This window comes from Pygocentrus nattereri, chromosome 5, assembly GCF_015220715.1.
Source record: "Pygocentrus nattereri isolate fPygNat1 chromosome 5, fPygNat1.pri, whole genome shotgun sequence".
NCBI lineage: Eukaryota > Metazoa > Chordata > Actinopteri > Characiformes > Serrasalmidae > Pygocentrus > Pygocentrus nattereri.
Genome location: NC_051215.1, coordinates 12,074,579 through 12,090,435, shown reverse-complemented (window position 1 = coordinate 12,090,435; position 15,857 = coordinate 12,074,579). Strand labels below are relative to the sequence as shown.

General features: G+C 40.0%; 1 protein-coding gene across 9 annotated transcripts in view; it reads right to left on the bottom strand.

Annotated features, from left to right (window-relative positions):
* inpp4b (inositol polyphosphate-4-phosphatase type II B) overlaps nt 1–15,857 on the bottom strand; it is a 578,351-nt gene that overhangs the window by 52,282 nt on the left and 510,212 nt on the right. For all 9 annotated transcript variants that reach the window (XM_017717647.2, XM_037538633.1, XM_017717648.2 and 6 more), the window contains 2 exons: nt 8,694–8,987; nt 5,221–5,359 (listed from right to left, as the gene is read on the bottom strand). In XM_017717647.2, the coding sequence (XP_017573136.1) occupies nt 5,221–5,359; nt 8,694–8,987 (433 nt within the window). The remainder of the gene's footprint in view (nt 1–5,220; nt 5,360–8,693; nt 8,988–15,857) is intronic.

The following is a 15,857-nucleotide window of genomic DNA, read 5'->3' as shown; positions in this document are numbered from 1 at the left end:
CCCGTAGCCAGGGGGGATCGAAGGGTTCGTTCGATCCCCCCCTCGCCCCCTCCAACCGCCCCGCCTCCCCCCGTACACACATGCCCCTCAAGATAGGTAGGCTATTCAATGAATGAATTGTTAATCTCCGGTGAATATACATCAAATCTTAATTTACAATATCACATCCAGACTAATACAAAAGAGAAGTCGACTCAGAGAAGTGAGGAGTAAGAAAAAACATTTTGTTCAGACTGTTTTACACCAATCCAGTAGGTGGCGGTAATTCCCCCATTTCTGTTGTTAGCTAGTGAAAAGAATAAGAATCAGGGGATTAAGTTACTTGAGAAAATGGGTAAAAAAGAAGACAAGGAGCGAAAACTGAAGAAATCGGCGGCAACATTGTCCCAAAACATTGGTGACTTGTTCAAAAAAAGGCCCAAAATCGGTAAACTGCTGCTGCTGAGTGCAGGGCTTCTATTTCTTTACAACTCCCCTGCGTTAACAGTACCGGACAGACAATGGTGGGTCATTTCATGTGAAATCAGTACACATTCAACCTTGATTATGTCAATTTAAATTACAAACAGATGGTTTTGATGCTGTTTGAAAGCTCTTTTCTGGCTCTACAGAGTACACAAACAACATTGAACTCAACAGTTTGGCCCTTTTTAGTGGCAAGGTAGAACTCCAAAACTGCATTTGCATGAATCTGGCACTAATATTTCAGAGGTTGTTCATGACATTGCAGGCTATGTGTGGAAAAGATACTGACCACTTTAAAATAGTTTTTTTTTATATTCAGATTTTAGTATTTTAATATCTCATAATTTATACTCGGCTAACTGTTGAGTTCAATGTTGTTTGTGTACTCTGTAGAGCCAGAAAAGAGCTTTCAAACAGCATCAAAACCATCTGTTTGTAATTTAAATTGACATAATCAAGGTTGAATGTGTAGTGCCCTACCCTCTTACTTAAAACATTCTTAGTCCATTTCTCCCTTTATATTAGTGGCACATTCATGCAAATGCAGTTCTGGGGTTCTACATTGCCACTAAAAAGGCACACAAAGTTTGATTAAAATCCGTGTCGGTTGAGTTCCAAAGTGTCTTGATTTCCCGTAAAATGACCCTAAAGGAGAGGAAAAGCAGACAGACAGTGAAGGCAAGGCCCAATTAAAAAATAAAGAAAAAGAAGGCGAGATACAAAAGATGGAGAGGAAAAATAGACAGACAATGAAGAAAAGCAACAGAGACAGACAGCAACAGAGATACAGAGGAGGGAGAGCAACAACAGACCTAGGTGAGCAACAGAGAGAGACAATGAAGTCCCAGCACAGTTGTAGGAAGATTTGAATAAGACGGAACACTTCAATTTATATCATTATTAATTCATGTTTAAGTTTTAATGACCATACCGATAGTGTACCTCATGAAGTAATTCTTATCTATTTATGTCGACAGTAGAGAGACAGGCAATAAAGGACAGCAACATCAGAGACAGACAATGGAGGGCAGCAACAGAGACAATGGAACAAAGCAACAGACAACTGAGGTGAGCAACAGAGACAGACAATGAAGACACATCACAGATGTAGGAAGTTTGAGTAACACTTACATTTATATCAAATTTATGTTAACAGTGGGGAGCAACAGACGAACAAATAAGGACAGCAACAACAGACTCACAACAAACTTATAATGAATAAAATATGTCTAAATTAAAAGGTTTGAAGTGTGCTTGTGTATTTAGGGGGCATTGGAGTAGAGAGCCAAATGAAGTCCACTTTTGGGGGAAAAAGATCCCCCCCCATCACAATGCTGGCTACGGGCCTGCATTCTGTACATGCTGCGTATAGCAGTTTTCAAAAATTAGACACGAGGTGCTGCTCAGTCATGCTGATGTTCAAATTGATTGAATTTCTCTAAAGCACTACACTCAATATTATTATGTTATTACAGCTTTAAATTAAACCCACAATGAGACCACAAAAAGCCACAGTACATCACATGTGGCAAGAAATAAAGTCTTTTAAACTACAACAAACACACTTGTGGTCTTAACAACTTTACAGCCTAGACGTTCAACTTGAAAACAGTTAGTTAGTGATACCAAATTTGATATATTCACAGTTATTATCCATTAAACTTAATGTAAAAATATGTACGTTGCCACACAAAAATACATGTAAGCTAATGTGAATATTACCCACATGCCCTCAAACAGATTAAAATGAAAACCCTTTGCTGACAAAAACATATTTGTTAGCTTCTAGCATGGTACAACATTTATTTTCTATTTATTTTGTCTTCATAGCTGTTGCTGATTTAAAGGTATCTACGGATTCTCAGCAGTTTGAGTAGCAATCAAGCATTAGGCTTCTGCAGTTTTGAAGTGGAGCGATGCAGCTTGGTGCATCGGGAAGTCATGGGCTGGAGGTTAGGGAACCTCAGCTGACAGTCCATGACTGAAGTGCCCTTAAGCAAGGCACCTAACCCCCAGTTACTCCCCGGGCGCCATGGATAGGGCTGTCTACCGCTCCCGGCAAGCGTACTCCCTGCCCTTTTCTGTGTGCGTTCACTAGTGTACATGCATTTGGGTGCTTCACTGCACGGAAGGGTTAAATACGGAGGTCTAATTCCACAGTGTGCAAAACACAGTTGGCAAAAATGGTTCTAAATTCACTAGACTACAGTTATGTAAGGAACTTGGGCTGAATGGGTTTACAGTTTGTCCAAGGGGAGGTTTTCTAATGTTAAACATGATATAAACATAGGCATTTATTTTGACAGACAATTCACTTTTTAATGGAAATAACAGTTATATGGGGGTCCATTTACTCTTATGGGATGTCTGATACCCCCCTCAGTGCCTCCTTAATTTGAACCTGGAAATGACAGAAAATATATTAAAATGGGTAACACAGGTAAGAGTGTTGATATTTAAATGGCCCATATTTGACATTTTTCTTGAATTTCATGTTTTCCTTAAGGGCCCCTTTTGTAGTTTTGCTGCTTTTTCCATTGGTTTGATGTACAAAACAACAGTCATAATTAATTTTACATGAGCATTTTGCAAACAAAATTAGCCTGTTTAATTCTGAGGGATATAGAGTTAAGCTTGATCATCAAACAGGCTGCTGTTGTTACTGATATATGCAAATGTGTTAATTTTCATCACAAAAACAGTGAAATCAAAAGACTGTTTTAGTAAGTTTCCAAGTTTCCATATAAGGACCATATTGGCTGAAGAGTGAATGATTTCAGGATTCCATGAAAACATACTACTTTTCAGAGTGTAGAGGAAACAGAAAAACATCTAAAGGTTCTTTGCCGATTCTTTACGATGTTATGTTATCTTTGAGGTGGCGGACAAAACCCTTTAAAACATCATGCAACCAAGGACAGTCATGCTCAGGACTGAGGATCTGTTGATGACCACTAGAGGGCAGCATTGTCTAACAGCTGTGCGAGGCTGTGCTTATGCGCTGATGAACACCTTTCAAATCAAAGCTCAGTGCTGGAGGTCAGGCGCTCAGTTTTCACTCCCCTCAATTACAGCACTCCCCCGCTGACAGCTAATGTCATCAGGCCATTCCTAAAGCCTCTCTACTTGGTTTCACCCCCACATGGGTGCTGATAAAACCAATGTCTTATCTCACTAGTCTGACAGTGTGTGGATGTGTGTTCGTGGTGGTTGACAATGTCAGAACGTCTGCTGACTGTTCTACAGAGGTGGTGAATGCAATAATTGCTAGCTGTGTTTGATGTCTTGGAGGTTAGATAAAAGCGTCATCCTTTCACCTTCATAATATTCCACTGCATGTTTGTAGTATACAAATCAAACATTTTGTGCAATTGTTTGTACAGTTTGATGCATAAAAGTGCCCACACATTGCCAGTGAATGGGCACTATGCCTTACAGACAGAAATAATGAGGAGGAGGAGGAGAGAGAAAAATGCTCAGCAGATCATTCAACGCCTGTGTAGCCCTGAATACAGAAGAGTGCAGAAAACAAGAGATGAAAATGTCCATCCTTTAATACATGCCCTTTATGAATTCCACAGAGTTTAATTTCTCCTCTCTTCCAAGCAGCTGCATTTGAACTTTACTGCTAGCGGGCATCCTGAAAAGAGGCTGCTCAAACAAATAAAACCAATCTCATAGTCCCGCCGCCTTGCAAAATTTGCAGTAACATAAGGGAAGATGATCTGAAGTGTTGAGCTGGTCTTAAGAAGTGCAGGACGATAGAAGAGAGATGCAATAAAAGTGAAAACAGAGGCAACAAGGACTGTTGATGAAATAATAGGGGTGCAAGACAGAGCTGAGCCTTCTAATAAAAAAACCTATGGAGAGGTTTTGGTACTTAGAACATTTGATTTACAGAAGGGTCCCAACCCTGACCTGCACTCATGAAGGGGCATTTTGGCCCAAAACTAGCATTTATTATGTTACTTGTCGTATTATAAGGTATCTGTAATCAGCGTTGTATCCCTCAGCCTCATCGATTAGACAGAGTTCACAGCTTTGCATCATGTTTGTGTTTTTGCACTACAATACCCAGCATGCATTGCTCAAATACATCATACAATCATTGAGAATAAAAAAATATCCTGACACCTAGCACAGCTGTTGATGTAGAGGCTGGTAGACATGACGTGATATTCGGGTTGCTCACAGCACTGACCGTACCTGACTTCCTTCTGTATTAGTAGAAAAATCGAACAGCCTCAAAGTACTTGTAGTTTTTCAAAGAATCTTCCTATTACATCATCATGGGGGGGCGGGGGTTCATAGTCTTTAAGCCAGCAACTCTCGCTCTAGAGACTACTTAAGGCGCTGGTACACGAGGCAAGGCGGCAGACGTAGAGATAGTTAATTTTTCATTTTGGCCAGAGTATCTCTTTAAATATATATCAGCAGAAACACTTTTGGTTCCCTAAAGAACCTTACAATGAATGGTTCCTTAAAGAACTATTTTTGAAATGAAGAGTTTTTTTGAGTCTATTTTTGAATGAGTTTAAAGAATCTCCACATGATGTAAAGGTTCAATACTAATTAATGGTTTTTCCTACAACCATACATCCAAGCCAAGGACCACTTAGGACCCTTCATTCTAAGACTGGGTTACCTTTGACAAGGCCTGAGTTGGATCAGGTGTGCTAGAGCAGGAAATTCACCTCCTTAATTAATTTTAAGATGTTAATCTACAGTAAGGCGTATAAGGGAGCTGGCTCCTACCAGGATTGTGGGAGGTGATGACATCAGCGAGTGCCTGGTCAGGAGTGGACTCCTGCTTGTTGTTGTCCTGCTCCTGTAGTCTGTCCACCATAGCGATGACACAGTTCAGACTCTTCGCCACGTTGGCCCACACCCTGTCCTAGAGAGGCCAGAACAAGAGTTAGAGCCAGGCTGAATCAAACAGGGACACTGCTGTATGGGTTCTATTTTCAGATTAGCTTTAATAAGCTTTAAATCCTAAAGAAAAGTGTTCCAAGTCTAAGACTAAAGGGAAAATCCACCTATTTTTCAAAATGTCTGCATAATTCAATGGATGAGATGTAAACAGTCATACAGAGTGGTTGGTCCATTGTAGATAAACTAACAAACTCTTTAGAGTCATGGTAATAAGAACCAGGGCTGCAGAAATTTAGCCATTATATTTACTATCCAAATCTGTCATTTTTAGTAAGGGTTCCATAGTTGTAAATTCCAAAGTCATAAACAAATCAAGTTTTCTTCGGCCACTGCTCTGTTTTTTGCATGTTCACAATACGCTGGATTTAAAAAAGTGTATTTTAGGTCAAAATCTTAGAACTACCATAAAACAGTGCCTCAGGCATCAGTTCATGCATTTAAAACCACACATTGCTGTGATGAAGCTTTGAGAGGCATTAAACATCTGGTTCTTATCATCACTATTGTGAACATTCTGACTCGTCAATAATGGTACCTTTCAGGCCAAACCACTGGATTACATCTAAATGAATGATTTATTCAGTAATTTTGAAAAACTGGTTGGAATTCTCCTTTATGTCTCTTAGACACTATGTTTTTTTTTCTAAAATGGATTATCTTTGATTTCCTTCAAAACGAAAGCACTTTTTGTCCTAAGCTCAGCATTAGGCTGCACAAACATGGACAAACGGTTTCTACTGCAAAAACACACTGGTGAATCAATAATTAATGTGACGTATTTAAATATCGGCCTGCATTATTTCATTCGATAACATACAGACCATTAAAAACCCACAGACATACAAATCTTAAACAACACTGAGGTTAACAAAGGATTAACAAATTATATACTGGTCAGCAGTCCATTACATATACACCATATCTGATATACAACTGTCAAAAAATGAAAAGAAACCCCTTAATCCACATTTCTTAATGATTTCTGCAAGAAAGTCATTAGTAAACAGAGTCTTGAGACATCAGATGAACTAATTATCTGAATAACAATTACAATCTTCATTCCACCCTGAAACCTCTTATTGATGCTTGTAATAGAGGAAATATTGAGCCACAATTTAAAAATGTCAAAATAACAGAAGTATTACTGTGTCTCTTATCAGTCACAACATTAATAGAAATGTAGCCCAAATTTGCCCTTGTGTGTGCCACATTAGACAGGCCAGCTGGCCAGCACTACAGAGATCCATGATTCCTTAAAGCAGTGTGTTTTAGGTCATTGGCTCTCTGGTGTTCCCTCTCTCCATCTTTGAGACCATGCATATCCCCCATGGTCCTAGGCTTGTTATTTTTCCATTGCACCTACAAGCTTCCGCGCTTGTCCATTTCTCTTGTCCTTGTGCCGCAAGAGTAATTAGGCTACCCATAGCGTTAAGTATAATAACACACTCTGTGTGTCCTTTGTTTCATTTTTTATCAGGGACTGTTTTCTTTTTTTTGTTTTTTTCCCCCTCTTTTTCACTTCTGAGCTGCACTCAAAGGCAAGCGAGTCATTTCATCATTGATTAGAGATTGTTGTCTTAGCTTTGCTGCTAATCCCCTGCTGTTAGCCATGGCTATGACACTGATGGGCAGGCAAACAAGAACACACACTTAAGCACACACACAAGCCACACCACACACTCACTGGATAATGCAATTAGAGGAGTAAGATGCCAGAAACCAACTTCTAATATCCACTTGTCTGTGGCCAGTAGTGAGTGAGAGTACTAAGCAGCTTCTCTTGCCTTTCCTCTTTGTGCTCCTTGATACCACACAGAAAGTTTTCAAACTTCCACCCGGCAGCTGTGGCGCCCGTTAAAGCTTTTTAATGAACAGTTTTCACGGCTGCTGCTGCAAGTGAGCCTGTCGCCAGAGGCATGATCGCTGACCCGTTCTCCTGCCTCCATGGAGACGACGAGAACTTTCAAAAAGTCTCACCGACTATATCCTTCTTTCTACCTGAAACCTTTAGTGCACACTCAAAAACTCTATCCGCCATGGACCAAAGAACTGGGGGCCAGGCCTCGGTCTGACCTATATGTTATATCATGGGCTAAAGAACGTTCGCTAATGTATCAGTGCATAAAACTAGTGTATATATAAAGTGTATATATATTGTCCAAAATTTTGCAGATGACTGCTCATTCATTCACTCGTTTCTTCTGAAATAAAGGGGATTAATAGGAGATTTTGCCCTCTTTGTGCTGTAGTAACTCTTCTGGGCAACCTTTACAACGGAACACTGCAGTGAAGATTTGATTGCATTCAACCATAACAGCATTAGTGAGGTCATATACTGAATTTAGATGATAACCTGGATCTCTCCAACTCATCCCAGATCTATTGGATGGAGCCAAATGCTTGGAGCTTTATAATCCTCTAGCTGACATTTTATATCAGGCATGGTGCAATTAAACACACCTCAAAGAAGCTGAATTCACTGCCTCGATGCGTTTGGGCATTAATTCATGTAGTGACAAATTATATTACAATCCAAGAAGCAGGTGGTATTTGATGTTGAACACAGCAGCACAGGCTACAGCGAAACAACACTGACTAAAGAATGGCACCTGCAAAACAGTAATCAACTTGTCTATGAAAGTACACACGCTTTTTATGCTGAACACAAAGATCCCCCACTCCACCACCCTGAGAAAGCCTGAACATCCCTCAGACATACTATCAGAGATGGACTGTTCAGGGTTTTTGGACCCAGTACTAATTGCCCTTTGGCATTATCGGCTCATAGCTGACAATGATCGAGGGCAGGGCAGGACTGTTAAGGCCTATTCACACCTAATACTATTTGGATGATTTTATAACATACTGGGACACTCACACCAAGTTTGAAACATTTTTCTGTCTAATCACTATCAAAACCTTCTTTCAAGTACTGCAACTAAATGGTGCATACACTGGGGACATCTCATTCTACAAAAGAGACATGCATAATGAATGATTCTGCAGATGTTTCCACAGGTCAGTGAGGGAATTTGAGGATCTGCCTCCACTTGCTGCTCAGCTCTCGTATTTCCATCTAGCATTTAAACGAGGAACTGCAGGGAACCTCGTGCAGGTCTGCAGCAATCCTTAAACATGGCTCATTTGTTTTATGTAACTGATCAGTACATTAAGCTACATTAGAGAAATATCAATTGCCGATTGCATATTTGGGCTGAAAACCGTCTGATACAGATACACAGCCAATCGATCAGTCCACCACCAGAGAATACAGAAGAAGTGAAGTGTAAACTTACCCATTCCTCTTCGTCATACTCTTTGTGGTGGGGGATGTCCTGTCGTTTAGGAGGTGGTGGATTTTCTCTTTTAGGGGGAGACTGAGATCCAGCCACATTGTTGCAGACAACAGCGTCTGGCTCTGGGGTCTGGTTTGGGTTCAGGATTTGGCTCTGGTTTTGGGTTGGGGTTGAGTGAGCCTCAGGCTGACTGGACATTTGGCTCTTGCTGACGTAGCCAGGCCGTGCAGCGTGGAGCGCCAAGAGAGCACTCTTCACCAACTCATCCTTCAGAGCGTGCACAAACTGTTCAGTCTGCAGAGAGAGAGAGAGAGAGACAAAGAGAGAGAGAGAGAGAGAGACAGAGAGGGAGACAGAAAGAGAGACATTCCTCAATTCTGTATCTTAATAATAACACAATCAATTTGATTTGTGCTCCATGTATGTACTGAATAACAAGTGTTAGGATGAGAATTGATGTAAGACCAAAGACTGGTGTGCTATATGATTGTTAGAGGTCTCTAGAATGTCCACAGACTGCTCACATACCATTCTAGAATGTTCTCCCCATTCAGACTGGTCTACAATGCTTATTCATTCAGACTGATCAGTTCTCCCCAACCCATGCCACATTTTCCTCTAATTTTACTACCATTCATGCTATTTTAGAATGTTCTCCCCATTCACACTGTTGTAAATGGTTCTCTCCATACTCAAATTGTTCTAGAATGTTCTTCCTCATTCAGACTGTATAAGATTGCTCTCCCATTATTCACATCATTCTATGATGCTCCCTTCTCATTTACACTGCTCTAGAAAGTGCACCCTGCATACACTCTGTTCTAGAACGTTCTCCCACTGTTCACATCATTCTATGATGTTCTCCTCTTATTTACACTGGTCTAGAAAGTTCCCCCTACCATTCCCATTGTTCAAGAATGTTCTCCCACCATTCACAATGTTCTACAAAGTTCACCTACTGTTCATGGTGTTCTTGAATGTTCTCCCCATTCAAGCTTTCTAGATACACTATATTGCCAAAAGTATTCGCTCGACTGCCTTTACATGCACAAGAACTTGAGTGACATCCCATTCTTAATCCATATGATTTTGGCCCAACATTTGCAGCTATAACAACTTAAATTCTTCTGAGAAAGATTTCCACAAGGTTTAGGAGTGCATTTATAGGAATTTTTGATTATTCTTCCAAATTATTCTATTCATTCTTTGTGAGGTCGTACACTGATGTTGGACGAGAAGGCGTGGCTCACAGTCTCCGCACTAATTCATCCCCAAGGTTTTATATAGGGTTGAGGTCAGGACTATGTGCAGGCCAGTCAAGTTCTTTCACACCAAACTCGCTCATCCATGTCTTTATGGACCTTACTTTGTGTACTGGTGCATAGCCATGTTGGACCAGGAAGGAGCTATCTCCAAACTGTTCCCACAAAGTTGGGACCATGAAATTGTCCAAAATCTCTTGGTCTGCTAAGAGTTCCTTTCACTGGAACTAACAGACCGAGCCCAACTCCTAAAAAATAACCCCCCTCCACCAAACTTTACACTTGGCACAATGCAGTCAGACATGTACCGTTCTCCTGGCAACTACTATACGAAGACTCGTCCATGGGATTACCAGATGGAGAAGCGTTATTCGTCACTCCAGAGAACACATCTCCACTGCTCTAAAGTCCAGTGGTAGCGCTTTACAGCACTGCATTTGACGCTTTGCATTGCATTTGGTGATGTAGCTGTTCGGCCATCATTCAGCTCTCTACGCTGTTCTTGAGGTAATCTGAAGGCCACATAAAGTTTGGAGGTCTATAACAATTGACTCTGCAGAAAGTTGGTGACCTCTGCACACTATGCGCCTCAGCATCCACTGACCCCGCTCTGTCATTTCAATTACTCCCATGTGAGGTGTCTCAGTAAAGAGAAACACAGAGAGATAGGAGAGAGAGACACTGAGAGAGAGACAGAGGTAGATAGAAGCAGAAATTGAGAGAAAGAGAAGGGGGGGGCATTACAGGCAAAGTGGAGAGAAGGGAGGCTGGCTGTACTGTAAAGCTGAAGCTCCAGCTGAGGGCTCCTGCTTGGCTGAGAAAGTGACAAGAGCTCTCAAGAATAATTGAGTTAGTCTCCCAATAAGCTACTCTATTATGTCTACTAATGCAAAACATGTGCAGAATGAAAGAAAGAGAAAGTACGCTACACTTCCACAAAAAGCTCTCCAGCCCAGAGAGAAAACACAGGAGCAGAAGGAAGGAGGGAGGAAAGAGAGGCTGATAGAGCGAGAGAGAAGGAGAAGAGGACAGACAATAGAAAGCTAGATACAACTGCTAAGTAAGATTCTGAAGATTCTCCACAATGAAGAGCGATAAGCACTCAGGTAGCTTGTGCATCAAATGAGAGGAAACTGGCATGGACCCACACCGGCTGGATCTCTCTAGCGCAGAGGTTGTCTTTGCACTAGGTCAGGGGTCGGCAACCCATATGTTAAGAACAGCCATTTTGTCTTTTCAGCAAAAATCAAATCACGTTGGGAGCCACAATATTTTATGTCCATTTTACCATTTTGGCTGTAAATATATCTCAGTATCAGACTTACTTTGCTCTGCTTTAAGCTTTTCCACAGCTCTTCTCAACAAAATGTCTCTCAACTTTCTACTTTTTGCAAAGCTCAAGTCAGCTTCTCATTCACCAGCTTCTTGTTCAAATTTTCCCATTCCACCTTAAATGGTGCCTTATGTGTCAGAATATAACTGCTGTAATATTTAAGGTCGAATGGGAAAAATTGAACAAGAAGCTGATTTAATTAATTGATTAATTGAGATGTAATTTAATTTGATTCCTTAAATATATACCTATTTATATATAATTTGGAGTGAGAATTCAGGTGGATGCTTTTAAAAAAAAATCTATTCCTCTGATCACAAAAATAAATAATCCTAAAGTCCATTAACATCTCCTGTTATCTTATATGCAAAAAGGAGAGCTTAGTTCCAATCATGTTTTACAGTGGTGTTATATGACTGTGTAACACCAGTGACTGTTACTCCAGTGACATTCTGGTTAAAACTGAGGACTTTGTCAACTGGCTGGCTCATCGCTGGTCAGGTGACCTCGTACAACTATTTAAAACCAGTAATAAAAATGATGTATGGCATTATTTTGACACATTTTTAATTACCTAGCTATTAAAGGATATAACACAGGTGACACGTAGAAGTTATAAGCTGCCTGATAAACAAAATGATTAATAAATTAATGAAATATAGTGAGTGAATGACTCGCCTTCTCATGCCTTGAGATGCTTCCTCTCTGATGAGCCTCGACCCAAAGAAGCAGATTAATAGAACTGAAAATACTGTGTTAAAATGTAATATATTAAAATGGTTTCACAAATGTTGAAAATTGGTTTTGTGACGAGCTGTTTTACATATGCATATTATATATATATATATATGTATATATGTGTCTGTGTGTGTGTGTGTGTGTGTGTGTGTGTGTGTATTTCTGTATTTTACATTTTTTTTTAAGTAATTGAATTGTTTAAATCACATCCAGCTGGGTCAACTGCTACAAATCGCTGCAGCAGTTTTACTGCTAGCTGAAAGCAAAAGAGGACCACAAATCTACAGAATCACAGTCCTAGTGTATTTTCATGCATTCAGCAGTCAGTGTGCATTTACTCACAAAGTTGTGTAGATCTTATTCAGCACAAAGGCCTATCAAAGTGGATCAGAGTCCGTGAGTTGTAGGGTGGACAAACCCAAGTCAACAGTGTATCACAATATGGCCTTTTTTTACAGAGTTCATGCCACATTGAGCTGCAAAAACAGGCCTGTTCAGCTCTTTCCCATAACTGGCTGGGGCAGTGAGGTTCATCTATTTCTGGCTGCGAAGTCTCGCACTGTCTGAGGAACATTCCAGAGAGGATATTTCAAAGTCAGCCTGACTGATGAGTCGTAGTGATCCGAACATTCTTTGCTTTCATTAGGACTTTATTCTCAGCCATGCGTGTTGACTGGATGCAAATGAGACTGGATGTAAAACCAGTATATCGCTGCTATCTCCATTTTTATTTTTTTTTATTTTTTGATATAATTTGAAAATGCCTGTTACTCATTACTTTGTTTGTAAAGGTCATGATGAATGGACCAAAATGACTTGGTTCCACTGATTTACAATAAAAGTAATGTGTTTTTTATTTCGCCTGTAAACTTACCTTTTTGGAGACACAAAGGTTTTGTTCCAATAGCAGTAATATGTTGTGTTCTGGATGCTGGTATGCTTGTCAGGCAGTATGGCCATGCCAGATGACCAGCTAAACAAGCACCCGACCAGCATAAACCACCTCAGACTATTAGACATACTGCTCTATTGTTCTTCAGCAGGGTTCACTGCTCTCATACCTTTAGTTTTATACTGGAGCCATGTGGCTAACATAGCTAACAAGTAATGGAAGCTTAGAGTCTACCAATTAGTATCCGAAACCATCATACACTTGCCTCAAAAAGATCTCAAACACTATATGACATTGTATATTTTATTAAAATAGACAAAAGTACAGACAACATTTAGGAGTTTCTGCTACTTCTGTTTTTAGCTATGCAAATTGCTCATATCCCAGTTTATAGATAACAGCACCTCACTTCAGATTGATTAACAACTTATCAAGTAGTTTAAGGCAGTCGTAAGGTAGTTTCAGTATTCAGTTAGTACACTGCTGAGTGGTATATGTAAGGTTCCTTTAGTTGTTATGTAGCTCCAGGGGCCACTGCACCAACTGCTAAGTCGGTCATAGCTAAGAGAAGTTTTTATAGAGAAATTTACATTCATTGCACACCAGTAAGATCAGTCTGAAGGACTTTACACCCGATTTTATTTTTATGATTTATTAAAACGTCAAGAAATTTTTGTTTGAGGCAAACTTTCACCAGTGACATGAACTCCTTGACCAGTCCTGGTCGTCTCCACCGTTGGCATGACGACAACCAAGATACCAAATTTGCAGTGAATCAGTCACTTGTTTCTCAAACGTCAAAAGGATCAGAATCTTTAAAAAGACAGCTCAAACCAGGCTACAAACGAGGAATGTAGAAGCACTCAAAGTTTCAGCTTCTAAATGAAGCTCTTATATAGTTTTGATGCAAAAAAAGAAATTTTACCTGACTATTTCGCACTTTCATATTGTTTATTCACATCAAATTCACAGCGTAGCGGTTTTTAGTGGTATGCATTCTTGTCAAAACATATGTGACAATGGCGCCAACCTGGGTTACTAAGCAAAACTGCTGTGTGAGTATCTGTTACTGGCAACTTGCCAACTGATGCTACCAAAATAAAAGGTAATAGGGTAATTTTCATCATGAGGGAAACTTGCATAGTGATTCAATTATAGAGTGTCACACTGATGAATGAATGTCTTAACAGCTTACGTTAAAAAAAAAACAAAACAAAAAACCGCAGACATGGAGGGGTTCGGGGTGGGCAGCGCCCAGCAGAAAAGCATTTCTCAAGTTTTTTGAGCAGTAACTACTCAAAGATGTAGTTTGGAGTTCGTGACCTTGATTTTTAGCCAAACTATCTCTTTAAATGAGTTTAACTGCAGAGCACGCACTCAATTTAATGGCCAGTCTGGTCTCAGAGCTGTGCCCTGGCCAGGCTGGTCTAATTTCTGATCTGTGATAATGCATTTTGGTGAAAGCCTGTCCTTAGATGATCTTGAACTGGCTCTTGGCACGGTCTGGGCACTGGCAGCAGGGAGGATCCAAACTCCTTAACCTTCGCTACCACCAGACTTTAGCTGAATGGAGAAAAGTACAAGTCTGCACTTTGTGCTGCAGACTTCACGGCCTGCAGCTGTTGTGTAGTGACGGATGGGCCACTTGGGGTAAGATAGCAATTCTGCGTTTGTAAGTGCTCTGACCTGACGTTGCACACATGCCTGTGTACAAGCACAGAGGCCAGAGGAGAGCAATATGGCATTTTCACAACATCCATCACAATGTTTTGCTTTTGTGAGGTTTGATAAGTTGGAATAGTTGTAATAAGTTAGAACAATGCAACAACAAAACTGAATTATAGCTGATATCAAAACCAATTAAACAATTAAACAGGACCAATTATGCTCTGAGAGGGATTTGAAGAACTTGTGTTGAAGGCAAGCTATCACACAGCTGTCTAAATGTCTTTTCAGGCATGAAACCCCCCATTGTATAGGCTCTGGAGGTATAACTCTCAGCCCTCCAGAAAGAATTTTGGTTCTAATTAAGCATGGTTAGGCACTCAGACTATCACCCTTGTATTTAAACTCTGTGGTATCCATGTGGATACAGCTGAGTCAGCTCTCCTATTAGTTAGGGCTTCAGGAACTGAACATAAGCCTAACACATCAGATTAACTGTTAGAATAATTACAAAGTAACAGAGGAACCAATCATGCTCTCCAATAGATGGGATCAATTTTGTGACAAAACAAAATGTCACTCTAAGCCAGAGGTTGGCAACATGTGGCTCCTTTACTGTCCTGTTGTGGCACCACAGCAGACTTAGACTTTTAGGTAAAAATAAAAATAATCCTCTGCAGTAAAATAAAGCTGTGCTGATTGTTTTAACACTTTGTTTTCTCTTTTTAGTGAGGTATAAAAGCAAAACAGACATATCCAGTAGTTCCACACATTCAAAAACTTTCTCTTTTTCTTTATTATTCTCCACAGAGATGTACTCTCACACAAAAACACACACAGACACACACACACACATACACACAAGAAAACATACAAATTATAACTAGGAATTGCATAATCATGATGACAGAAAAATATATTACAATTAGAATTTAAAAGAATAAGTAAATAAATAAATAAATAAATACCCTCAGTCAGCTGGCACCTGAAGTGAATTAAAATATATTTAAAAACGATTCCATTTGGAATAAAATGTTGCACTATTGCCTTTCAAGGTGGACCTTATGTTTTCCATGTATGACATCCCGGAGCCACATTGAAATGGAAGGGGGTTTTAAAGACTTCCATAGTAGCAATATGCGGCGTCTTGCCAATAGAGACGTAAATGCTAGAATATCCAACTGAGCTCTGTTGAGCGAAGGTAAATCATTGGAAAATCCCAATATTGCAACGAAAGGGTTCTTATTAATGTTGGTTCCTAAAACCTTTGTCAT